Here is a 27974-nt window from a genome sequence, read left to right as displayed (position 1 = left end):
CAGACCAAAGGAGCTGCAGCACAGACAAGAGTGAGCATCCACGAGAAGGCAAGGTGGGCCACAGCCTCCCGAACGCAGAAGGGCTGGGGTGGTTTCCTTCGTGAGGTTTCTTGTTTGCCATAAAAGGGTTCAACATTAGCATTGACTCTTTTAATTTCTCCAAGTGTTTAGATCTCTGTGTTATCAACAGTGGTAATGCCTGCACTCCAGGCTTTAAACAAAGAATAAAATCCTGGCTGGTGTCCGATTTACCATTAGAACAAAAACAAACAAAACACCCATGGGGAAAATGGTACGTCTGGAGTTCTTCTACTGCTCAGATCACAGAAGGATACACAATTACAAAATATTACCTCCTCACTGGCAGCATCTCCTTCACTTGATTGAGCTTTGTGATTTCACCTCCAGATGTTACAGTTTGTGGAATCTAGACCTCTGAACCGTTTGCTATGGGGACACTTTGAGGTCACTATGAGGCTCAGTCCCACTAAAATGAAATGCAATGGTAGTAATTTCTTTCTGGCCTAATGGGTAGGGGAAAAACTTTACTTTCTCAAAAAAAAAAAAAATAGGAAGTGTGTACATTTCATCTCTCTCTTTTTACTTTCCCATGTCTGGAAACATATTGCTAAACTTGAATCTCAGCAATAGAAGTCCAGTAAGCCTTCTGGTGATGTATTCGTGTTTCAGTGTTCTTTTGAGTTCTGATATTTGTTTACATCTTCTCGTGTTAATGAATGGGCTTTTTTTGGTAAGGTATCTCAGAGATGTATGGGGCTGGTTAGGAGAGAAAAAATTAAAGAGTTTAAAAAATGAAAAAAAAAAAAGGAAGAATACTAGAGAAGAAAAATGGGTTGAAACAAAACAAAAGGATACTAAGGAGACTGAGTAGAAGGAAGTAAGTCTGCTGAAATGCTCTGAGAAATGAGATGAGATAAGGGAAGGTGTATAGAGAGTAGACAGAGGTAATAAGGAGCCACAGAAGGTTTTGAGCTGGGGAGTAGCAATATTAAAACTTGTTTTTTAGGTTTGCCTGATTGCAATGTAGCAGTCTGTGCACCTGATTGTATGTACCAACATAGGGAAAAGCTAAGGAAGTGATGCCTGGGAAGATAAAAGAATAAACGGCTATGGGAAGCATTTTGGTAGAAAAGTGAATGAAGTTTGAATGTGAGGAGTTAAGGAGTGAGTCAGCAATGGTAGCAGGTGTGTAGGGTGTTATGATTGCCAGAGAGAGCTCAATGGGAGGAAGGGATATGGATATTTAGAGGGGTGGAGAGGGAGGGAAAGGTGACACGAAGAGACAGATATGTTCCTGATTACTGATTGTAGGGTCCTAAGATCCCATATCTTTTTCCTTAACTGGTTAGAATCCAAATCGCCACTTCTTCACCAGGCTGGATTCCTTCAAAGCCAACTAGTTTTGTAACAGAATGATGCTTTGAGATATTTGTCAAACTACATATTAAACCCAAAGATGACAGTGCAGTAAGTAAAAGATCCCTTAAAAATTCTCTTCAGAAGATTCCTAAAGTTGTCATTTAACCATCTGTTCAAGTCACATAAGAGGTCATAAACAACAGTATGCTTTTCTTCCCTGGCCCAGCGGGGCATTCATTTCTCTTTCTGGATCAGTGAAGATTATTCATACTTTCCCCAATGTTTTATTATGACAAATTGCAAACATAAAGCAAGGTTGAAAGAATTTTACAGGGAATAGCTGGCTCACCCACCACTTAGATTCCACTGTTCATAGTTCACTGTTTTGGCTTTCTCGTGAATCTTTCCACCTATGCATCCATTTATGCATCTTGGTTTTGGTGCATTTCAGAGTAAACTGCAAACGTGGCTGCTCTTTGTTGTATAACTTGCATTTGCAGGCTGGGGAACCTGTATTAGGCCACTGAGGTTGACGGTGTAGATCAAAGAGAAGCCAATGGCCTTTCCTGTGGGTGGTTTATTTCCCCAGTCCCTTCCTGTCCACACGTTTTAATGTTGACTCTTTAATGACAGTGGTATCAAGCCTGTGCTCTTGACTTCCTAGAAAGTAGAAGAGGGAATTTTTACAAACTCAATTCTCTTTAAAAAGTTTAGTCTTGCTGGGCGCGGTGGCTCACGCCTGTAATCCCAGCACTTTGGGAGGCTGAGGCGGGTGGATCACAAGGTCAGGAGTTCCAGACCAGCCTGGCTAAGATGGTGAAACCCATCTCTACTAAAAATACACAAAAAAATTAGCCAGGCGGGGTGGCACTCGCCTGTCTTCCCAGCAACTCAGGAGGCTGAGGCAGGAGAATCGCTTGAACCAGGGAGGTGGAGGTTGCGGTGAGCCAAAATCGCGCCATTGCACTCTAGCCTGGGCGACAGAGTGACACTGTATCTCAAACAAAAACAAAAACAAAAACCTTTAGTGTTTGAGACTGAAAAAACTCCTACAGGTAGCATAATTGCAAAGTTTTGTTTTTGTTTTTGTTTTTTTTAAGTACTGTAGAGATATAAGCTCTATGGCCTATGTGCACATTTCCAGGTTTCTAGAGATCAGATGTACTTAGAGCAAAACTGTAACTTTAACGATGTAAGGAACATGGAGGATGCAGATGGTCTCTGCTTTCAGATACAAACTGTTCCTAAAAATGTCACAGATCATCGTCATTGTCTCTACCTGTAGGGAGTTAGAGGTAGAAATTGTAGCACAGGAAGTCAGTGGAGGAAGGTAAAAGTTTTTAGCTGGCAAATGGATGATATTATCAAAACCAGAGATTGCCTTACTGGAATTTACAAAACAACTATTACTGCATGCCTTTCTTGCATGCAATTTTCAAGCTTAAGAAATGTGATCCAGCAGTGTAATAATAAGCTGGATATGATGGAGTAAGGTTTGTTTTGCCTCCATTTCTATGTCTATTGTATTTACATTTAAGTTTTAATTGATATTTTGGTCCTGTGTTTTCCCCAAAGAGATTTTGTGAAGGCTTCCATTTTTTTCAATTAAAAATGATATATTTAATATATTGTAAACAAAAGAAATCCTCCTTAATGTACCCAGAAATGAGATCTTGTTCGTGCACTAAAACTTCACTTACAAATATTTGTCTTTTAGTAATATAAACAAAGGTATGATTATAGAGACTTGGAGGAAAGGCCCTCATTTTGGGAAGAGCCAGTATCAGGAACAAATTCTCAGATCGGAGTGTGGCCTGAATAGAGGAGGAAGAGAGTATTAAGGCAAACATTCAGCAGGTAATACAGAAACAGCATCTGAAGGAGAAAGGCTCTTGATGACCCATCTGAGAGGGTAGAAGTCAGTTTATTTATCTTGGTCAACTCAATCTCAACACAAGAGATAGTCCAGAAGGGAAATGAAATAGAGGAAAGAAGCAGAGATTAGACTTTTTTATGTTATCATCTGATTTTATGTAGGCTCTCTGAATTTTTTTCACTGGAGAAAATTAAGTGCTCTTGATCCCTTAAGAGCCTTAGAATAAGAGTGTGATCAGCCTAGGCTTATAGATTCAGTCTCTGGAGCCACCATGACAGTGATAAAGACCTGTCGGCTCCATACGTTATCTCATGATTAAGGCTTGCCTCTTTCTTGAGGGTCTGCAAATTTCCTCCTACTGTAAGTTTAGCCTCATAGGCAGGGAAACTGTTGAATGGAGCCACTTATCTACCTGTATGAGCTGAGTACAAACAAATGCTCAAATCATTATCATTTTCCATGTTGTCACTCATGCAACCTCGTAAAAATTGTCTCTGGGTTGGTAAATCTTAGTACTTATCTGCAAGGCTATTTTGTAAGCAGAGAATCTAGCGTGTTATTACACGAATACTTAAATCAGTACTTCGCGCTTGTACTTCTCACTCCAAGATATTCAGATGAAAGTCGGCTTTATATGGAGGATGGGGGGAGAAGGTATAACTGAATAGAAGAGAATGGGCGAAGAACAACACTGTCCTTTAACCGTTCCGTTTGGAAAGAGCCATTTAAAGGAAAATCTACCAAAATGATGACTTTAACGACAAGGGAAGATAGCTCTGCTACATCCCCTCCGTTTACACATGCTATTGTTTCAGCCCCTGATGTTTTGTTTACTTTGGAAGGAAATATTTTACCCCCTCTGAGATAATTAATTTTTGTCAGCTTCACTGTTTATAAGGGAAACTGAGAAACTGTTAATTGAAATACAGAATGAGTCAGTGTTTCCAGTAATTTTTGGCAGCATTCTAATTTGTGTCAATCCCAGCCTAATTATTAGATTTTTTAGAAGCAAAAAGCATATTTCATTTTTCTCTTACTGAATTTGTTCTTCCTCTTTTTGGAAATATGTACTGTCTGACAAAGGTCATATGATTTAAGTCAAAGTGAGGTAAAATACCCGTACGTTTCAAACACCAGAAGGTTTATTGCATCATGTTTGGCTCTTCACAGCAGCTCAATATTCAGAAGGTTCTTTTCCACATTCCCACCTACAGTCCCGACCAGAAAATGTGATTCTTGCAAAGACCTTTTAGTTAGGATGAAGTCGAGGTATATGGCCCATCACTAATGACATCACTGAAGTAAATTTCCCAGAAGCGATCAGGGAGAATTCATTTGGAAATCCAATTGAATGTCACTTGCAAAGGGCAGGCTCCTGGAAGAGGTGACCAGTCATGCATTCCTGAGTTGTTTGCTGTAAAAGCATTAATCACCGCGAACCCATTTACTCCTAAGGCAAACGTACTGCATTATTCCACAGGAATTCTGTTCCAAATGATTGTTCATATAGAGGACGGGAGCTGCTGACTGTGGGCAGGGTTAATAAAATTCGTCAGATCAATGGCTGGTATAATGGGCCTGTTAATGGTTTTTAATAGAGGTTGGATCATCCTGGCTGCAGTAGATGGAAGGCTGGGAGAGAGAGACAGGTGGCTATGCCGGTAGACAGTTCCATCTCCTGCCTTCTGAGGTGGCCTCTGGTTGAAGAGAGCATCCCTGTCAGTCACTGAGCATCTACAAGGCTTGGAAGTGGCCTTGGCTGGGAAACGCAGGCACCAGCTGTGGGCTGGGGAGGGAGCCCAGGGTCAACCATACACCAGCAGCTGGCACGCCATAGCCTCTTGCAGACCACAGGCCAGAGTCCATCTAAGCACCTGAAGCCATGGCTATCCCAGACCCTTACCTGGACCCCACCCTGGGCCCACCAATGAGATGAAGGACAGCAGTCACATGATAATAGTGACAACCCCAGCAAATGCTCACCGAAGTGCTGTAAGGCCAAAGACTAAGCTTATTACATGCACGCACCTCAGTCCCCATAGCAGTATCCCAGGAGGTATGTACTACTTACCGTCCACATTTCATAACTGGGGAGGCTGAAGTTCAGAGAGATTTGGTCACCAGACTAGGGTTAGATTAGAGACCCTTAGAAGCCATGTTCCTTTATTGGAGGGAGAGACACAGAAGCTGCAGCCTAGAGTCAGGCTGAAGAAAGATGCAAGGTGTGACGGGGAGGGGAGTCATTCCATTTGTCTCCCCAACCAGTCAGTATGTTCAGGATCAACCTGGAGCAAATTATGTAAAAGCCATGGTCTGTCTGCAGTGCTGTTCCTCCAGGCGTTGTTGCTGAAATTCAGGGTGTTCAGGGCCCTTGAGATGCCCAGGTGCTCTAGGCCACCCCGCTGTGGCCTTGACCGGGGCACTCTGAGAGGTCCTCTGCACCCAGTGCTCCCTACGGGGCAGCACTGGGTGCAGGGGACCTGTAGAGAGAAGGACAGCTTGGTCCTTCTCTCCCTGCCCCTGCTCCATCAAAACTTGACCCATTTCTGGTCATCTGCAGGTCACTGTGATCTCTGACTGCCCTCACCAGCTCAGCTCGGGTGGGGGGAAGCTACCGCTGCCTGGGGATGCCTCCTGAGCACAAGACTTGTATGAATGACAGCAAAGGCTGCCCAGAGCTGGCCCCCAGAGTTCCAGCTGCACTGCCAGGCATGGGAATGCAGTGACATTCCCAAGCTCCAGAGACTGACCTAACTGAGGGGCTGGCACAGCTGCCTTGGGGCTGAGGAACAGGGTGGGGTGGGAGCTTGCAGGTGGAGACTGGGGGTGAAAGAGGCTGCCATGAGCTGAGGAAACTGACGAGCAGGAGTGAAAGAGGAACGATAGCTGGGACTATAAAAAAATGTAAAATACCAACACTACTAGATGTTCCCAATAAGCTCAGAGGATTGCAGAAGGACTTCATAAATGTTACCAGTAAATGAAAAGACACTGCACACATACTCCAGTGACCTTTCCCAGGTCAGCTTCTACACCAAGAGGGGGCAGGCTGCAGTAGTCTTTGCATCTGAAAACGCCACCATCCCTAAACTTATTTCCTTGTGTCATTTAAAAAAAAAACTACTTTTAAGGGTTTGGAGGGTGTAAGAAAGCAGATGGTTTTAAGGAGAGGGTGATGCAGGGAAGGAGGGGGAGGACACAGGGGTTTCAGAGGTAGGCTCACACATGCCCCACACACTTACCGCCCTCGGTAGGACTGAGCTCAGTTACACCTTGCTAAATGCAACAGGAAAATGCAGAGATGGGTAGAATGTGTTCTCCGGCCCCGCAGAGCTTATGAGTATACACCATAAGTGCTAGACTACATGGCACAGGATATAAATGCAGTCGAATTGAGAGAAATTAGCAATAGGAAAATTCAGAGACAGCATCATGGAAGATTGCATTGGCTACAGAGAACATAGAGGATTTGAATCCCAGGGAGAGAAGGCACAGTCCACACAGGGAGAGGAAGCAGGGACAGGACGCTGGAAGTGTGAGCGAGCATGCTGAGCTCAATGGAGGGCGAAGGAGACAGCCTCGGTCCAATGGAGGAGGGGTGTGTGCGCACGTGGGGGCGTGTATGTGTGCACAAATATGAGAATGTGTATGAGAGTATGCATGAGTGTGTATGTGTGCATGTGCATGTGTGGGCACAAATGTGTGTGAGAATATGCCTGTGTATGTGTGTGCGTGCGTGCACAAATGTGTGAATATGTGTGTGCATGTATGTGCACAAATGTATGTATGCATGAGTGTGTGTGAGTGTGCATGTTCGTATGTGAATGTGTGTAAGAGTATGTGTGCGTGTGTTTTAGGAGAGGGTAGCAGGGCCAGGCATGGTGGCTCACGCCTATAAACCCAGCACTTTGGGAGGCTGAGGCGGGCAGATCCCTTGAGGTCAGGAGTTTGAGACCATCCTTGCCAACATGTTGAAACCTGGTCTCTACTAAAAATACAAAAATTAGTAGGGTGTGGTGGCACTTGACTGTAATCCCAACTACTTGGGAGGCTGAGGCAGGAAATTCGCTTGAACCTGGTAGGCAGAGGCTGCAGTGAGCTGAGATTGCCCCAATGCACTCCAGCATGGGTAAGCAACAGAGCAACCCCCTCCCTTAAAAAAAAGGGGGGGAGAGGGGGGCAGAGGGCAATAAGCAGGACCAGAGAGAGGGTGAGGCACATTGCAAGAGCTTTGGTAGCCAGACAGAGGAGTTCGGACTGATCTGGTAGGCAAGAGGAGCCACTGTGGGTCCTTGGGTATCTAGGGAGCGTGACCTAAACCAAGTTCTGGAAAAGTTCATCTAGCAATGTGTAAGAGGTAGACTGAAAGGGGAACAGAGAATTATGGACACTCTAGGCAGCCAGGACACCCTGCCATTCTAATTTGCCATCTTCTCTCCTCCAGCACACTCTCATATTGCCCATCACATTGACTGAAGTCATCCTCAGGCAGCACTCCTATCCGTCAAAGAAGACAGGACTCACCTTGCTGGCTGCTGGCAGCTTTGCTTACGTCAGCAGGTAAGAATCGTGTGGAGAAGGTCAACTTAGGCTTGTCATTCAAGGCCCTGAGGGAAGTTCCAGAAGTGTATACTGTTCAGTCAGAATCCCTTTATTTTGGTTTCAGAAGGATTTAACCATCTACATTTCCAGGTAAGAAAGATTCTTATTGTTTGATTTTAATGCCCATGGAAACTTTCATGCACAGAAACATGCAGGTGTGCACACACCACACACAGCAAGGCACAACTTCCCTTTCTCTCTCTCAGGAAGAATTAATCATTGCAAAGCCACACGCCTCGCTTTCCCAGAAAATGTTGCTTCTTGGTTCCATTTTCAATGAACATGTCTGAATGGCTGAGCAATCTGAGGCATCTAACTACATTCTACCTAAAAAGGCATGTAGTAGGCAGAGTGTGCTGGGCTCGTCCACTTCTGTTACCTGTGTCATGACGGGCTTATGTGAATCAGCAGCTGGCATCAGAGCTCCTAGAAGGCATTTGGGCAATTGCATGGGAGATGATTTCAGTAGCCGGCCTAAATTTCATCATTCAACCACATGGCAACACTTATTCTCAGAAACGGTGCCCAATAGTCTGTAATCAAGGGAACGTGCTTGGCCTTTCACCCAGTGACTGAGAAACTTTTCTTCCATTCTATAACCTTCTCATCTAGCACCATGCTTTTGTTCTTACTGAAAGAAAGAGGCGTGCTGAACATAAGACCTGCAGATTGGAAGCTCATCAGCGTTCCTTCTCTAGACTCACATAAGCTATTCATCTGCGACAATCTGGACAACCCTCCTATCCCTATATGGCGGAAGTTTAGTTCAGTTCGGTGCTCTGTCAGGGATGGAGGCTGAAAGAGAGTGTGTATTCCAAAGAACTGGGCTCTAGCAGTGCCTGTTTTATGGACTCGACCAGCCTCTGTCTTAGAACAAATAAACTTGGTGCCCAGGCCTCATTTTCTGTTTCCTCCCTAGCCCTTCCTTCCCTTTTGTGGTATCTACCCCTCCCACCTTTCTATGTCCCTCTTTCCCTGAGTACCCAAATCTTTCTTCTCCCATCACGAAGAAAGCACTTGCTCAATAAATCTAACCCAAGGTTCCAGTGCTCTGCATTGTTCTTCAGCCTCTGGAGCCTTTACATTTTAACAAAGGAACTTTCAGAAAACAGGGCTTCAGCTCGGGACCTACTGATAGTTGATGTCTGGAGCACTCGGTTGAGAAGGATTCTGAGGCACTACCAAGAAAAAGTTGTGTGATTATTAGGCATTGACTTTTTTTATATATATATAAAGATGGGGTTTTACCATGTTGGTCGGGTTGGTCTTGAACTCCCGACCTCAGGTGATCTGCCCGCCTTGGCCTTCAAAGTGCTTGGATTACAGGTGTGAGCCACCACACGCGGCCAAGGCATTGACTTTTAAGGGCATAGCAGCGGGCAGTGGCAGGATATATGCCATGTGCTTGGCATACCCTGGCCTAACACGAAGGAATATATCCCTAAAGACAGAGTATCTGGGACCTGGACTGGGGTAAGTGTAGACACATAAAGTTTTTTTGTTGTTATTGTTCTTGCACGTGTTGAAGAGAAGCAAAGTAGAAGCTAGCTGATTGTACACATGAATTTGTATGCTGTTTGTTTTTTTTTTTTTGGTGGACTTTAACTTACCCTTTCATTGCCAAGGGTAAATTTTGTAGTTCATATGTATAAATTATCACCTTTGACTTACTAATGTCTTCTACCTAAGGACTTGAAAGTTGATTATCAGTTCACATATCTGACCTCTGTTGTTATTTTCCTTTCTGGGGGCCAAGAAGATAAAGGGCACCTAAGGCCACTGCTATTATTGGGGAAAATTACAGTGGCTATAAAAATGAGAAGTAGGGCCACGTGTGGTGGCTCCTGCCTGTAATCCCAGCACTTCGGGAGGCCAAGGCAGGCAGATCATGAGGTCAAGAGATCGAAACTATCCTGGCCAACATGGTGAAACCCCATTTCTACTAAAAATACAAAAATTAGCCAGGCATGGTGGTGTGCACCATCCCAGCTACTCGGGTGGCTGAGGCAGGAGAATTGCTTGAACCAGGGAAGCAGAGCTTGCAGTGAGCAGAGATTGCACCATGGCACTCCAGCCTGGCGACAGAGTGAGATTCTGTCTAAAAAAAGAAAAGAGAGAGAGAGAGGAGGAGTAGTCAGGAGACTGGCTTGTCAGTCCCTGGGCAGGTGCTCCCATGATGCAGGTAATCAGGAGATTGGAGAAGAAATGCAACAAGATGGGAGCCAGGCACAAGTGCATCCCTCATCCATTCAGTGGTTCATCAGCGCCAGGTACTTTGCTAAAATACGGAGGATACAGTGATGTTCAGGCTGCTGCCTTTAGAGGCTTCTGGGGAAAGACGAGCATTAACAGACAGTGGAGGCAGGGTGATAGGCCTATAACAGGCATAAGCCCAGGATGCTGTGGGCACACAGAGAGATGTGCAGGACTGGCTTCTTAAAGGGAAGTGCTGTCTGAGCTGAGGCCCAAGAAATGAGTAAGAATAGGTCTAAGGAGATGTGGAAAAGACCTTCAGGCAGAAAAAACAGCATCTGTAAAGGGCTGGAGGAGCTGAGGGTATGGCTGAATTGGAGGACTAGGTAAAGCCAGGTTGTAAATCCCCATCAGTGAGTTTGGACTTTTAAACCAAGTGCTTTTCTGTAGAAAAGTGTTATCATCAGAGAAATGAAATGATGTGGTTTATGTAAGAAAGCTGATTAGAAAGATGATTCTGGCTGAAGTGTGGACATCAGACTGAAAAGGAACAGACAGGTAGACCAGTTGGTGGCATTGCTGGTAATTCAGGTGAGCTGATGTTAGCCTGCTGATGACAACATCAGTCAATTCACAAATAAAATCAGAGAGTGTGAGCAATGGGAGGTGACTTAGAGATCACTTAGCATTGGAAAACGAAATCTCCAGTAGGGCAGATAACATGCCCATGGTCATATGGCAGAGGCGGGATAGAGATGCAAAGCTGGGACTTGAGCCAACTGAAACAGGTCTTCTGTTTCCAGATCCAGTTCTCTTTCCACTGTGTTTATATGGCCAGGTATTTGTTCAGCTCCCAGTGTGTGCAAAACCATTCTGCTAAATGCTGGATGGGTGGGCATGCACAAAGCTTGACCTAGTTTGGCACTCTGAAATCTCACGTGTTGTTCCCAGCTCTATGCCTGGATTAGACATTGAAGTACTGGTAATGAAGGGAGTGGAGGGAAGGGATGGAGACCCATCACCAGCAGGAATGTGACCGGGTGGGCCCCAGGGCCCAGTGGGGAACTGAAGTGGTTTGGGATTTCATCCTTCATGAGAAATACTAAGTTGGTATTTGGTCCATGAAGCCCCATTTTTGCCAGAACCAATTAAATATCCACACTTACAGGAGGGTGTTAGATGTTGTCTTACGGATGGAAGCAGCTCTGTTTCTGTCCACACACCGGTTAGAGGAGCTCAGACTCTTGGGTGCCTGCCATTCCCATCTTTATGCAGTTTCCTGGGGCCCTGGGTCCTCACAGCCACAGATGGCTGTCACATTCTACCAACTGCAGATACCCATGGAGACGTTTTAGGGAAGTGGCTGTGGGTTCGCTGTTAGATGTGCCAGTTTGGATGGTCAAATGGGGAAACGGCATAGCACGAATGAGGTCAAGAGCATGGGCTCAGGCCAGAGGGAGCGTGAGAAACAAACATGAGTCAGGAAAACAGCAGCGAAGCTGAGCTGGAGAAGTATTTCACCGCCGAAACCATGTTACAATGACCTAAAAATAGTCCCTGAGACCGTGGGGACCGCCTTGCATGTGGTGGTTGCTTTTAGTTATTTTTCAGCTTGCGAAATTGAAGGGCTGGCCCCTTGTAGGAAAATAAAGCTTTGCAAAATAGTAATGACTGCAAATCTTTCATTTCCTTTGGAAAGCATTAGTCACCTTCAAATATGGTAGCTCACTCCTTCCTCCCTTCTCTCTTACCCCAAAACACCTCACCTAGTTCTTCCTGAGGCAGTGGTGTTCTTCTGCTGGTTTTTATTCATTCTTTTATTGAATAAATATTTTCCCTAACACATGGTTGGGTCTGCTCAGAAATGCAGTGTTATATAAGGCCAAGCTTCAGCCTGCAGGGGGTTTATCCTTAGTAAGTGGAGATGACCCATGCATACAAATTATCAGAACAGAAGATGGAAAGTGGTAAAACATAAAAAAACACAAGGAGCCACAGAGAAACGAAGGGTTTGCATCCAGCTGCGCGGTGTGGGAAGGGCATTGTGAAAGGCATGCATTGGATCTGAGCCCTGAAGGACCGGCAGGATTTAAGCTAAAAAAAAAAAAAAAAAAAAATGAGAGAAAGTAAAGAGGAGGAGCAAAGTCCCAAGGCCAGGAGAGTGCGGAACGCGTGAGAGCAGTGGTCAGTCATTCTCTTTGCTGGACCTGTTTGTGAAAGACACTAATGAGAACTATCCCTGGAACAACTCGCTTGTGGAGGCTCGCAGATGGCAGACCAGAGGAGGCTGGGCATAGTATACACAGTGCAAGCATTTGTTGTTGTTTTAGTTTGTTTGCATGGCGTGGAAGAAAGGGTGAGTAGTATTAGTAACTTGGCCAGCAAAAATGTCAATCTTGACAACAGTGTTTCAAATGAGCTGGAGTGACAAGAGGTGGGAAACAAAATAAAATATAGACCAATGTAAAAATAAAAATGAGCCAGCATATTAAGCTATGCAGTTTGATCACAATGTCTTATTTTTTATGAGTGGTTATTTCACAGTTCCAGTGATATCCCCAAGCACCCTTCTGCCTTGAGGTTTTGGTCCAATCTTCCAAGACCTCCATCCCTCAGGAGTTCAGTAATCTGCTGAGTGCTCACTCATGCCACTGCTGTGCACTGCACAACCCAACAGTATTCTGAGCACTGTTCTTCCACACAGATGACAACACCATAATCCTCACTGAGCCCAGCATCCCCACGTGGCACTGTGTTAAGGGTTAGCACACCACGCCCAGTGCTGATGCCTACACTGTCAATTCCATCATCCCCCTGTGTTGGTAGAATTAACAATGTTACTAGCCACAGCAGCCACTCCAGCTGGCCTGGAGCGCATCGTCACACTGCTCTTGGTAGACCGGACACCTGCGGATGCTGCAGGTGTCTCTGCTAGTGTGTAAGGTATTGTGTGCCCAGTACAAGTACTGCACGGATACGCAGCTATCACCCAGCATGGGGGCAGATGTTTGTAAAAGTCACTTCCCCAAAGTACTTCCTATGAGGCAAGAGAGATGATTACTTTCTTTTATACTGTGCTCACTAGGGTAAGATCCCTCAGCAAAGTTTCCTAGGTTCCCAGAAGTAACAGTCCTTTAAATTCATGCCCCATTTACAAATACACATACACATTTTACCCGGGGAATACATTAAAAGCTGCCAAGGGGTGGATGAAGCTGAGTTCCAGGACCAGCCATCTTGCCATTTCCAGGACCAACAATTCTTTCTCCCCACAATGTGTGCAGGTGAACTCCCTCCCAGAGCCACTGTTACCATTTCCTAAAATATGACCTTCAACTGGGACCATCCAGCTCAAACATAGCTCCCTCCCTCCCTCCCTCCCTCCCTCCTTCCCTCCCTTCCTTCCTTCTTCCTTCCCCTCTCTCTTTCATCTTCAAGCAAGCCATAAAGAAGTGATGTTAACTTACAGTGACTATGTCCTCACTGATGCCTCTCTGCTGAGTACCCTTGGTAAATTACCATCATCACGCCTCATACTCTGTATCTCTGTTTCTTTCCCCACTGTCAGGTACTGCACCTTTAACTTTCCTTGCACTTTCTCTTTAATGAAAGTACACAATTCGTTAGCTTACCTTGAGCACTTTCCTTTACAAGGCTTATGCTGAAGGAAACAAACATAAAGTAAACAGAAACTTTCCAAGCCTCTGGGGGGATGTCCTTATTTGCGGACTATCTTACATAAACGTGCATGGGAATTTAGAAGCCCTGACTTCAAGTATGTAAACAAAGTGAATTAAGTAATGCAACTTGTTTGGAGTATATTCAGATCTCCTCACTGACTCCAAACTCCTAGCCCTATCTACTTGAAAATATTTATTTTCTATACTGTCTTTGTCCCACCATGAGAAGTAGCCATGTATATAAGAAGCACTGTAGGTATCCTGTCTTTAAGTCAGGATAGCTTTAAGATGTGCATCTGTGGAATGCACATCTTAAAGAATTCTAATATTACTAATAATGATGATAATTATTGTTTGTTCTAGTCACCTCATTCTCAATCTGCGAAGAACATTAGACAAGTTTGGGAGAGCAGAGTGATACCAGCAGGGCCCAGGCGAAGGACTAAATGCCAACCCTACACTTGTATGACTCTAAGATCGACACCTCCTTAGATAATTTTAACTTGTGGTAAAAGGTGCACAACATGCACAGTTGTAATCATTGTAAGTGATTTGCCATTTTGATCATTTGTAAGTTAGGCAGTATTTAGTACATTCACATTTTGTGCATCTGTGACCGCCATCCATCTCCAGAACTTTTACATCTTCCCAAACTGAAAGTCTACTTGTTAAACAATAACTCCCTGGCTTAGTCCATGGTGTGTCGCTTTAAAAGAATATCAGAGATTGGGTAATTTATAAAGAAAGGGGGTCTATTTAGGTCACATTCTTCAGGCTGAGAAGTTCAAGGGCATGGCCCTGGCACCTGGCAAGGGCTTTACAGCTGCTGCACAATGTGGCAGAGAAGGTCAAAGGGGAAATGGATAAGCGTGAAAAGAACAAAACCTGAGAGGAATCCTAGAGTCATAAAAACCCATTCATGGAAATAAGCCATTCCTAGAACTTGCTACCACAAGTACAGCATCAAATCATTCTTAGGGGGTCCCTCTCATGACCTGAACCCCTCCCACTAGGCTTCCCCTCCCAACACCAACACACACACAATCACATTTCAACATGAGGCTTGGTAGGAACAAACCAACCATATCCAACCCATCACGTTCCCCACTGCCTCCTCCCTCACCCCATGGCAAGCACCATTCTTCTTTCTGTCTCTATGAATTTGACATTCTAGCTTTCTCATAGAAATGGAATTATATTTATCCTTTTATGACTGGTTTATTTCACTTAATATAATGTCTTCAAAGTTAATTCATGTGGTAGCGTGTGTCAGAATTTTCTTCCTTTTTAATACCTATGTATAGGCTACATTTTATTTATCTGTTCATCTATCAATGGACACTTGAGTAGCTTCCACCTTCAGGCTACTGTGAAGAATGCTGCTATAAACATGGGCGTACAAATCTCTCTTCAATTCTCTGTTTCCAGTTCTTTTTTTTTTTTTTTTTTTTGAGACATAGTCTTGCTCTGTTGCCAGGTGCCAGGCTGGAGTGCAGTGGTGCAGTCTTGGCTCACTGCAATCTCCACCTCCTGGGTTCAAGCAATTCTCCTGCCTCAGTCTCCCGAGTAGCTGGGACTATGGGCACACACTACCCATGCCCAGCTAATTTTTATATTTTTTTAGTAGAGACGGGGTTTCACCATGTTGGCCAGGATGGTCTCGATCTCTTGAACTCGTGATCCTCCTGCCTTGGCTCCCAAAGTGCTGGGATTACAGGCATGAGCCAACAGGCCCGGCCTGTGTTCAATTCTTTCGGGCATATACCCAGAGGTGGAATTGCTGGATCAGATGAATTCTATTTTAATTTTTGGGGAGAACCACCATATAGTTTTCCAAGGCAGATATACCATCTTCCATTCCTACCAACAATGTACAAGCGTTCCAATTTCTCTAGGTCCTTACTAACACTTGTTATCTTGTCTGTTTCTTTAAAAAATATAGTTATCCATCCTAATGAGTATAAGGCAATATCTCACTGTCATTTTGATTTGCATTTCTTCTAGTTATTACTGATGGCGAACATTCTTTCATGCGTTTGTTGGCTCTTTATGTATCTTCTCTGTAAAATGTCTATTCAAGTCCTTTGTTGATTTTTAATTGGGTTGGTTTGTTATTGTTGAGTTGTAGGAATATTTTACATATTTTGGATATTAACCCCTTATTAGAGATATGATTACAAAATATTGTTTCCCATTCCGTGGACTGCCTTTTCGCACTGTTTATTGTGTCCTTTGATGCACAGAGATGATCCCTTAAGTTTTACACCCTAGGGCCTCCCTTGCCTCACTTTACTCCTGGCCCAGAATATAGCCCTTGTCTCTTCCACAAAACAGTTAACAAACTTCAAGTATTTGAAATGATAGAGATCAGGCTTGGGTTCCTGAAAGTTTAATTAAGCATAGAATTTCATTCTTCCATCTGAATTTCTTTGACAACCTGGGATATCCAAATTTAAATGTCGTTTTTGAAGCATAACCTGGCCTATCCTAATTGTTACAAGAGATCAGCAGCTTCAAAGAATACTTTCTGAGAGCACTCCCATTATGCCATCCCTCAGTGGAGATGGAAGCTTTTGAACTCTTATCAAATATTACAATGTGCCAGGCACTGTTCTGTGTCTTTTACATGTGTTACCTCCTGCAATCCTTACGACAGCCTTAGAAGGTGTATGCTGTTTGGATCTTCATTTACATGCGAGGCGATGGGGATAGAAAGGTTGATGAATTTGCTGGAGGTACCACAGCTACTAGGTGACAGAGCCAGGATTTGAATCACGGAAGTGCGGTTCCAGATTCTGTGCTCCTAACCAATGCTGAACTGTAGCTGAGGCATCATCTTCCCCACATTTAATTTTTAAAAGTTATTTCAGACTTTGGCACCTTCCAGTACAGTTGGTTTCCAGCAAACTGCATTTTTAGGCTTAGACATCATGGCTCTTCTTCTCCTAGCATTTCTTTTCCTTCTCTTGGCTTCCAGAAATGACTTACAGTCTAGCCTCACATAAGCAAGATCTGAGCCTCCCTGCAAATCCATGCATTCCTGCTTTACACTCTATTTATGGCTATATGCATGAGTGAAAATCAGGGCCGACCGTTAAATCCTAGGCATATTGTATTAGAGCAATAACGCTCTATCTCTGCTCCTTCATCCCAGCCAACTTGGAGAGCTAATGAAAAGCTGCACCTGATTCTTAGATCCAAAAAAGCAAACCCCACTTCTCTGGCTGAGAGCCAGCAAAACGAAAGCCATATTAGCAGGCTCAATGTCCCAGCAGACCATGTATCTCAGGGAAAGGGATCATTCATGTTCCCACATACTCCCTTTAGCTAATTATGTGTTCTATATTTCCTTTTTTTTGGAAACAAAGTTTCACTCTTATTGCCCAGGCTGGAGTGATGTGTTCTATGTTCTCTCTTTTTTTTTTTTTCTTTTTTTGAGATGAAGTTCCACTCTTGTTGCCCAGGCTGGAGTGATGCAGCTCACTGCAACCTCTGCCTCCCAGATTCAAGTGATTCTCCTGCCTCAGCCTTTTGAGTATGTGGGATTACAGGCCTGAGCCACCATGTCCGGCTAACTTTTTGTATTTTTAGTAGAGATGGCGTTTTGCCACGTTGACCAGGCTGGTCTTGAACTCCTAACCTCAGGTGATTCACTTGCCTCAAACTCCCAAAGTGCTGGGATTATAGGCCTGAGCCATGGTGCTCTGCCCTATATTCTCTTACATGCTTTCCCCAATGCCGAATTTTAATAGATTAGATAAAACAGCCCAGCCAGCCCATCAAACAGCATGTCTTATTGAATCAAGTTGATTTACCCAGAGAAGGCTCACTTCTGTAGGTTTGTAGGAATACTACAGCTGTTGACAAACGTCCCTGATGGGTTCTTTTCCCCTGCCTGGGTTCCAGCACCTCACTGATCCTGATGAGAAAATGGCTTGTTTTTCCCCTCCTGCTCTAATCACCATGACTTCTTGTTTCCTGCAGGATCCTATGGATCTACTTTGAGACGGGTACCTGGGTGTATCCTCTGCTTGCCAAACTCAGCCCCGTGGGGCTAGCAGCTGTCTTCTCTCTCAGCTACATCTTCATCGCCAGCATCTACCTACTCGGAGAGAAGCTCAACCACTGGAAATGGGGTCAGTGTATTTCTCTCTTAGCTACAGATGCTCTTCTTCTGTACCTGCCTCTCCACTTCACCTGGAAACAGAAAGAAAAACTAGCCCCAAACAGAAGCAGTGATGCTTACTGTCTTTGTTCAAAGGACTCAGACAGTCCTGCCAAGGCAGACAAGAGGAGAGCATTGGGGGTGGGGCACTCTTTTAAAGGACCCCATTTAAGGGTCTCCCCTCTTCCTCCAAACAATGTGTCATTTAACTTTAAAGCTAACAATAATCTTGTTTAAAAAGCCCAGGACCATCTCTAGCACGAATAAATAAAATCAGGGGTCTCTCTCTAATCCAAGTGAGGGCTCCAGGGACACAATCTGTGAAAATATCAAGGTTCCATTTTGAGGGACATGAGTCAGATGGTCCTCTCAGCTCCTCCCCTGTCCTCCTACCTCCTCCCCCCTCCTCCCACCTCCTTCTACCTCCTCCCACCTCAGCAGTACATTCCCCCACCATTAGGCTGCTCCCCAGCCTTCCATAAGGCATTTACCAGATAAAGTCACATCCTAGACTTGAGATTGAAATTCTCATTCAAACAGAGTCTTTGGCAATGAGAACATGTCAGTAAGTTAAGCTTTCTCATTATAGGTGGGCAGAGTCCTGCCGCTTCTTCATAAGAAAAAAAAAACATCTTAACTTAGTTACTTTTAAAATGGAAGATTTCCTTCTCCTTCCTGCTTCCTTCCTCCCCATCCCACCCCAGAATATTTTTTTGTTGTTGGAAAAGGAACCACCAGAAAGTCAGGCTGCAAAACACCCATGACTTTTTTCCCTACCCTAGGAGAAGCGCAGGAACTCTACGCTGATTCTGTATATAAGGAAGGCAAAGAGTCACACCCAGTCCCCCACATCACTCGCCCACATGCCATTCTGTTCTATCAAAATAGAGATAGCAGAAGTGCCATCTTCCGCCCAATCTATGAACTGGTGTGAAAACATAAGCCCATGTATGCAAAAAACCTGACAGTTTCAGAAGGTTCAGTACCAGCGTGTGTGTTTCTGAGAGGAAGCTGAGACCCTGGAAAAATAAGCATGCAACTTGGATGTATCACATGTTTTCTACTCTTGGAGGATTTGACTGGTTTAAGAAACTCTCAAGGGCAAAATTCTCTTTGAAAGCAAACACTTAAAAAAATGGAATACTAAAAATTACTTCCCAATCAGGATTCCAAATCACAGAAAATTATCGCAAAAAAAAAAAAAAAAAAGTGTTGACATTTCAGATGTGTTGACATATAATTCTGACTAGTTTTGGCTCCTTGAAGTTCTGGATAAAGATTTCTGATACCTTCCCCAAATCTATATCTATATCTATATATCTATCTACATATTTAAAGCTATAAGATAGAAGAAGTACAGAGAAAAACTTGATTACTAAAAGATTAGAGAACAATAACTTTTAAAATCAATTGTATTGAGTTCAATAACGTACTAAGTTAATTTTTAAATTGTTATTCTATGGTGAATTTTAAACATCCATTTAATTAAAAAACAAAATTACCATCATATTTATTATTATTGAAATTGCTATTCTCAACACAGAGTTCTTAAGAAGTCTCATTGTTTAAGTACTACATAACTATAATTAGGGCTCAATAAACAGATAAGCCGGCATCAACATACGGACCCTCAATTACTTCACGCACATACAAATTTTCACGTGAGTGCAAGAGACTATTGTAAATGACTGTGCTTATCTCTCAAGTTCTCTCTAGATTTTTAACTTTTTAAAGAAGAGAATGGATAAAACATCCTATTTAACATCAGAATAAGATAATAAATGTATTCAGTCTTAAACAGATCTTTATTAATTATAATTTAATAAAAATTTAATGAAAAATTCAATTCATTGAAGTTGCAATGCAGTGAACACTTTTACGTTGCTGAAAGCTGAACAATCTATATAAACACATTTCCCCATGTCCTATTCTACTGAAAACACTTTAGTACTTCCCCCAATTTACAGAAGAATGTCCACACCCTTGGAATGACACACAAGGGCCTCTGTGACCCAGTCCCTGCCTTGGCTTTTGCTCTTCTATATTTGTGCCCCCCCGGCACCAAACTGCTGGTTTTCCCTCCACATCGATGTCGTTTCTTACCTCTGTGGGATTCTCTCTCTCCTGTCCCCCAGTCTTTGCCTGGCTCATACTCATTCATTTCAACACTCGCCTCTTCCAGGAAAGCTTCCCTGGTCAGCCCAGGTTGGACTTCGTGTCCTTCCCAGTGCTTCCTCCTTTATCTCCCAATCACCAGCCTTCCCATTTCATCATGCCTGCTGTTTCACTGCTGCTTTAGGGATTTAGTTTTCCTCTAGACCTCGGGTGTCGTACGGATGAGGTGTCTATGTTGTTCATCTTAAAATCCCCTATTTCCATTAGCTTTCTTATTGCATCAATCAGTGCAGACAATAGGATAGCCAAGGACTTTTTTCCCTAGTTGTGAAGCAGAACTTTTTGCAAAGGTATTCTGGAGACAGCAGATAAAAAGTGACTCTAATGGCTGTAGTGTATTGAGCAGGGAGTTTAAGGGGCATAGGATGGTGATGATGGGGTGTACCAGTTGGAAAGTTGTTGAAGACACGCACGTTAGGGCAGAAAGTATTAAACAGGGGAAAGTACTAGAAAAGGAATCAAGAAAGCCAGCGTATGTCCCTCACCTGGCCACAAACCAACCATGTATCCTATGGCAATGTGCTTCAATTCCTTGGTGATCAGACAGCCTCTAAATAGAGTGACCGCCAAGCCCAGGTGGCCCGAGAGGATCCCTGCCTATGCCTTTCTGTGCAAGTCTTCATCAGGTTTAATATTGTCTAGGCTTGGGCACTCAATTGTCTGGTTCCCCTACCTGTGAGTCTCTCTCCAGATCTTCGGTTCTGGAAACCTATAGTCACGTATTCTGTCCTGCCAGAACTAAGCCTACGTTTTCCTTCCTTCCACAGCCTGAGCCCCCTTCAGTAAGAGCAGGAATTCAAATGAATGCTTCAGGGAGGCGGTAGGGGACTGAGGTTAGAGGAAAAGTATGGTGCCAAACTGCCTGGGTTTCTATCTTGGCCCTGCCACTTGTACCTGTGAGTCTGGGCAAGACACTGAAGGTCTCTGTGCTTCAGCTGTCTCTTGTCTCAGTGGAGACAATGCTGGTGGCCTCTTCAGGGGCTCACAGAGAACCTCAGATGACTTGCTGAGCATCTAGAGCCTACAGCAGGGCCTCGCATACAGAGTTAGTCACCACTGCTGTTCACCTTATTCCCCTCATTCTCCCCTTCAAGTTGATGCATGAATTACCAATTTCCCAGCTCAAAGTGATTAAAAGTAACAGCTACCTGACAGCAGATGGACAGAGATGATGCACATCCTCAGGAACTTACAGTGAAAAGGAGATTAGGTTAATGGGGGCTACAATTTGTTGGAATCTCTGATTCTGAAATCCTGAGACATCATAGGAATCTATTCTTCCAGGGACCCGATTAGAAGTCACCAGTCAAGCACCAAGTGGTCAAGAATACTAGGCGAGGCCAGCCCGCAGACGGTGGCTCACGCCTGTAATCCCAGCACTTTGGGAGGCCGAGGTGGATAGATCATAAGGTCAAGAGATCAAGACCAGCCTGGCCAACATGGTGAAACCCCATCTCTACTAAAAACACAAAAATTAGCTGGGCATGGGTGGTGTGCACCTGTAGTCCCAGCTACTCTGGAGGCTGAGGCAGGAGAATAGCTTGAACCTGAGAGGTGGAGTTGCCGTGAGCCAAGATTGCACTATTGCACTCCAGCCTGGGAAGCAAGAGCAAACCTCCATCTCAGAAAAAAAAAAGATGATCTTGGGGAACCTGGAGACCTTGTTAAAATGTAGATTCTGGTTCAGTGGATCTGGGATGCAGTTTGAGATTCTGCTCTTCTAACACATACTCCAGACATACTGATGCTGCTGGGACAAGGACATCTCAGGACCCTGGGCTTTTCCCAGTGTAGATAATTCTGTCTACATGCATCGTTGTGCAGTGTGGTGCTGGACTGAGAAGGGTGGTGGTCGTGGTGGTCAAAGTTGCTAAACATCTACTCACTTTCTCCCTCCTCCTGTGCCACATCAGCAGGTGAATCTGGACAGGAGAGCAAGAAGGACAGCACTATGAAATGACACCAGGAATCACATGTTAACTTGGAAAGTATATGATGAGGGCACGCAGTTGCAGGGAACTGGGTTTGAGCATCAGGGATACACGTGTGGTCATGGGCCACGAGAAGGTCCTTTAAGAACTCACTGAGCCTCAGAAAACTCTCAAGAGGCTGCAGGGCCACCCGGCCTGACCTGCCACCGTCTCACTCCCTGCCCTGTGCTAGCCTTTCTGTGTCATGGGGCAGAGGGTTGGGCAAGCACACAGTCAGTTACTGGGACCAGTCATCCACCCTGAAAGATTCCATTTCTACTTTTTGGGAGGAGTTAAATGGAATGTTGACTTCAAACCATGGTAGAAGCAGGCAGGGGACGCTGTCTCTGGCAGAACACTGAGGGCTTGGCTCACCATGACCATGACTGAACATCCAGCATTCCAGGGCAGGTTCTCCTCCACATTGACTGGGGGCCAGAGGCATCATTAAAGGCTCCCTTCTCTGCCCCTTAAGTACTTAATTTTCTTTTTTGTTTCTTTTTTTTTTTTTTTTTGAGACGGAGTTTCGCTCTTGTTACCCAGGCTGGAGTGCAATGGCGCGATCTCGGCTCACTGCAACCTCCGCCTCCTGGGTTCAGGCAATTCTCCTGCCTCAGCCTCCTGAGTAGCTGGGATTACAGGCACGCACCACCATGCCCAGCTAATTTTTTTGTATTTTTAGTAGAGACGGGGTTTCACCATGTTGACCAGGATGATTTCGATCTCTTGACCTCGTGATCCACCCACCTCGGCCTCCCAAAGTGCTGGGATTACAGGCATAAGCCACCGCGCCCGGCCTCTTTTTTGTTTCTTAATGACTGATAGGCCACAAGGATGCTGACAGCAGGTCACACGCCCCTCAGGAAGAGAAAACCCACAAAAGATATGGGGCACAGAAGGGGGATAAGCATCTCTAGGCCCAAATGGCAGGGCCTCTGCTATGTAGGGTGGCTGGAGAGACAGTCAGCTTACCCAGGACCTGTGATCCCTCTCCCTATGCCCCTGAGGGACACATGCCAGGTGTCAGGCTGCCCTCTCTCAGGGCCCCCAAGACCACAGGTCCTTCTCATCCTGAGGACAGACTATAAGCTGACGATTCCAGTCTGGCCAAGTGGCACTGTGATTGTGCCTTGGACAAAATGACATCGAAGCCTTCTTTTAATATTATTTGCCATAGACCAGGTTTTTTATAAGGAAATTTTCTTGATGAAAGCTGCCTAGAGGCCATCTAGTTCACCTTGTTTTATTCATGAAGGGATTAGATGAGGTTTGTCTTATTAACTCTGCTGATTCCATAACAAAAGAATTGTATCATGCGAGACTCCACAGGTACTTCTAAAGCTGGTCCTGTGGGGGTAGCGTTTAGTCAATAACAGAAATTTATGTCCATTTTGCCTTTCTTGTCCTAACGTCATCTCCCTAAACTCAAAAAAGGGCCCACTCTGGATTAGCATTCCTCCCTCTTCCTCAGCCTCTTTCCCACAGGAGTTTCTCCAGCCAGCCCTCAGATCCTTCTCCTCCCTGGACCTCTGCAGCGTGGATGTAGGATTATCAGCGATCAGACCTCATTTCTGTAACGCCCGCTATCCCCCCAGTCATCTGCCTTCTTGCCCTTCTCTGAGTCAGCCCACCGAAACCAGGCAGATGTTCTTCAAATTTTCAATTCCTCCTATTCGTTTTTGTCGTTGTCGATACATAGGTATAAATCTGTGGGAAGACTACGTTTTTATTTATCCTGAGTTCTAACTATTGGAATAATAAGGTATATAATTATATATGGTATCCATGGTGGTGTGGATTGAAACAGTAATTTCTTTGCCATGCTGACAGAAAACGTTCAGCTCTTGCAAAGATGGAGGCTAGAATTCATTGGAATCTCTGCTTCTGAAATCTTAAGACATAGCTGGAATCTCTGCTTCCAGTGGCCCACTTGGAAGTCACCAGCCAAGCATATCAGGAAAAGTATCAGGGCTATAAAAATATTTCTAGTCCTTGGTACTATCTGACAGAGGATAAAGGGATAAAACAAGGCAGGGGTGAATCTAACTTCCTAGCTGCCAGCTAGGATACTTTCGACTGGGAAAAATCCTCTCAATCAAGAAAAGATTTAAAGTAAACATAATTTTCCAATTACAACTTGAAATCCATTTTGCAAATTTGGTTCGGGTAGGATATATGATCTATTATTAAGTCAACAGTTTTCTTATTTCCAGCTATGCACTATAGAAACATCATCAGCGGGTCGGGCACGGTGGCTCATATCTGTAATCTCAGCACTTTGGGAGGCTGAAGTGGGTGGATCACTTGAGCTCAGGAGTTCAAGAGCAGCCTGGCTAACATGGTGAAAACCCATCTCTACTAAAAATACAAAAAAAAAAAAAAAAAAAAAAAATAGCTGGGTGTGGCAATGCACACCTATAGTCCCAGATACTTAAGGAGACTGAGGTGGAAGAATTGCTTGAACTTGGGAGGTGGACGTTGCAGTGAGCTGAGATCACACCACCGCATTCCAGCCTGGGTAACAGAGCAAGACTCTGTCTCAAAAAAAGAAAAAGAAAGCATAACCAGATATAAATTTCAAAGGCTGAAAGAAGCCTAGAAACTGCTTAGCTCTGTGAGAATTCAGGACTAAGACCCCACTCACATTCCCACCTGCTAGAAGCAAAAAGAAACATGATTTTTGCAATGTTCACGCCATGTGAATCCCTACATAACAAAATGACTGTGGGAGCACCACAGAGACCATCTGGGGACAGTGCCTTCTCTAGCACATGGATGGGTATGTGGGCATTTCTTAGTGTTCCTCCTAGCTGCTTGGTTTTGGACAGAGGACTCTAATCCAGTGGAAGGAGCCACCTGCTCTCCTTCCCCAGCAAAGCTTCACACCACCACTTCTGCTCCTGGGTGGTTTTTCTCCAAACCTTTGTATTCTGTTTCTTCAACAGAGAAAGGAGTCTTCACTCCTTGACACCTGGGTGGAAGGACGGAGGTTATGATGACAGTTAGGCTCGAGGGCCTGAGGATTGGTAAATAACAAGTATAAAAGAAAGTTTTAGGAAACAATAATAAAAATAAAAATAAAAGTTTTAGGAACCCTCAGTGTGACTGCAGGAGGTAGAAATTTGAGAAGTTTATATTGTCCCTCTTGGATGTGAGCTGGTTATTTAATTGAAAAAGAATTCATTAAAGGCCAGATACTCTACAGAAAGAGGAGGTACTGTGCTCGTACTTAGAGACCTAATGTAGAGACTGCCTAACTAGGGAGGAGAGAATTCACATCAAACACGGAAAATAAGGCTAAGCGTGGTGGCTCTTGCCTGTACTCCTAGCACTTTGGGAGGCTGAGATGGGAGGATCTCTTAAAGTGAGGCCAGGGGTTCAAGATCATCCTGAGCAACATAGTGAGACCCCGTTATCTAATAAAAAAGTGGGGAAAAAAAAAATAAAGAAAAGGAATAGCTGGGCATGGTGGTGTACACCTATAGTCCCAACTAGTCAGGAGACTGAAGTTGAAGAATTACTCCAGTCCAGAAGTTCAAGGCTGCAGTGAGCTGTGATTGTGCCACCAGACACCAGCCTGGGCAACAGCACAAGTTGTCTCAGAAAAAACAAAAACAAAACAAAAGAAAAAGAAGTAGACATACCAATGAAAACAACATGAAGCCCATAAAGCTTGATGAACAGTAAGTCTTGGCTGAAGTGACTGGGGTAGTCTAGATTGACGAGGAGTAGATGAAGAAGAGAGAGCTTTGATCTTGAACATTTTGCATAAGATGAACGCAAGGACAGCTGTGAGGACGGTGTGATCAAGAGGTGGCCATCCTAGGAAATCATTGCAATTATGGGGCCACAAACAGGACTTCAAGTCACCAGTCACGATAGCCTCTAAGAAGTGGAGTTCCAGCAGAATGGAATTAGTATAAATATCTAACGTTTACTGTTAAGGATAGAATTGACGAAGGTGGCAGGGTTTGAAGGGTAAACCATGGAATTAGGAGCACAGATTTGCTGCAAGAATACCAAATCAGAACTACCAAGGCTCTAAGCTCTGGAACGGAGAAGACACTGAATTGAGAAAAGTTAAGTAGGATTGGTAGTATTTGGCAACAAGCACAAAGGATAATGAGCTAACGAAATTTCATAAATTGCAGAGCTTACACAAAGATTTATGATCATTAAATACAGAGTACCAACTTGTTGGCTGAATAGAAGTCATTCTACAAATCTAATGCTATAATTTCAGTAAAATAATGTGTCTCTAATGAGCTTACTAAAACCTCATCCAGATGCCGGTACTTTTCCACCAGGCTGATGAATTCATTTGCTAAGAGGTCATAGAACAACCCCAATTAGGTGAACATCTACCCTTCTATTTCTTCTCTAATTTGATGTGGTCTTTTCATCTCCATCCGCAAAGTCTCAAAGTTTGCTGATGGATTGTGTGCAGCCTGCAAACACTCACTCAAAGCCAGAGCAATATGCCTCCTCTTAGCTACGCAGAGCACCTGAAGGCAAACGGCGTCATGGGTGCCTGGCTAACTGTGAGCCCAGCACGAGCCCAGCACCGAGGGAGGAGGGCAAAGATGTTCTCTGCCCTTGTAGTTGTGACAGCTGTTTGTCACAACTCCTTCAACTGTATCTTGTCACCTTGGGAAAAGCGTGTTCGACTTTCCACAGCCCCAAGTCAGGGTGAATCTCTACCCACAACAAAAATACCCACTAGGGAAAGCTGAAGCCTGAGGTCTCTCTCTGTTCTTGTTTGTACAGGTGACATGATGCAGCCACGGAAGAAGAGGAAGTGATTGCACACCATTTTCCAAGAACCAAGAAGGAAGAAAACACAAGAGATTTTTCTCATCTTTTTTTTTTTTTTTTTTTTTTTTCTTCTGGTGGGGAGAGGTGGTGGAGAAACATAGGAAGGTAGGAGTGACAGGGAGTGATAATTAAATTTCATACGAGGGTCGTGAAGGTAGCTTAACTTGAGAACTCTTGGTTTTATGAAAAGTTGACTACACATGCCAAAAACAACTCCTGTTGTCTCAGAATTAATTACCTTTGTCTGACTTTCATGGAGGATGGTCTCTGGTTAAAATCTGGGCAAAGGCCGAAAAAACCCACATAAACTTGGTGTTCGAGAACATATAGAGAGAGAGAAAGAGGAACTTAGAGTCATTTAAACCCTTCAGTTTACAGAGGAGGATGCTGAGAATGTAGATGAGAAGTTACCTGTACAAGACAAAAGGGTTACTTAGTGTCAGAACCAGGACAACGACTTCTGTCTCCCAGATCTCCTAGCTACCAGTCCTGGGCAATTTTTTTTTTTTAAATAATCCCAACTTTTCTTTAAAAAACAGGCATTTCAGTAAACTGATTCTTTTCATTGATTGCTCATCTATTTTTTTTTTTTTTCAATAATCTAAAAATGAAGGGAGGTGGCTGGTACTGAAGCTGTCTGTCTACTTGAAATAACAGCAAATTAATTGGAGGCAATGAGAAAGTAAGTTATAAAAAATACTGGGAAATGTGTTTCTCTACTGAGCAAGTATTCAGGGCAGGTGTAAACATCCAACATAGTGACATCGTCGAAACCTCTTCCATTTGAACATTGATTAATTCATCAAATAAATGGTGTATTAATACATTCTACTTGCAGAAGAATCTGGATGGGAAGTGATATAATTATGAGGGCTGTTGAGACTGCTTTGCTACAAAGCACTTTTCTGAATTAGTGTGTGGTTTAATAAAGCTGATTTTCAGATGCTTAACAAGGATTTATAATCCCTGCTGTGATTCTCCTAGTGGTATTTTCCTGGATTTTATTTGTGGGTACATTTTTTAAAGAACACAAATGGCAAATGTCTATTGGTAGGTAAACATATCTGAGTCTACTAGTATGTCACCAGGCTCATGTGTGTTGGGGTGTGGACACGAAA

General features: G+C 44.0%; 1 protein-coding gene across 3 annotated transcripts in view; it reads left to right on the top strand.

The window, feature by feature from the left end:
* The window catches only part of ADTRP (androgen dependent TFPI regulating protein), a 65903-nt gene extending 38156 nt beyond the window's left edge, over positions 1 to 27747 (top strand). For all 3 annotated transcript variants that reach the window (XM_010338049.3, XM_010338050.3, XM_074398434.1), the window contains 3 exons: positions 7701 to 7816; positions 17716 to 17867; positions 26809 to 27747. In XM_010338049.3, coding sequence (XP_010336351.2) covers positions 7701 to 7816; positions 17716 to 17867; positions 26809 to 26843 — 303 coding nt within the window. In that variant the 3' untranslated portion in view covers positions 26844 to 27747. The remainder of the gene's footprint in view (positions 1 to 7700; positions 7817 to 17715; positions 17868 to 26808) is intronic.
* The last annotated feature ends 227 nt before the right edge of the window (positions 27748 to 27974 follow it).

Source organism: Saimiri boliviensis, chromosome 4, assembly GCF_048565385.1.
Source record: "Saimiri boliviensis isolate mSaiBol1 chromosome 4, mSaiBol1.pri, whole genome shotgun sequence".
NCBI lineage: Eukaryota > Metazoa > Chordata > Mammalia > Primates > Cebidae > Saimiri > Saimiri boliviensis.
The sequence above is the reverse complement of the archived record's forward strand: the minus strand, read 5'-3'. Positions and strand labels throughout refer to the sequence as shown.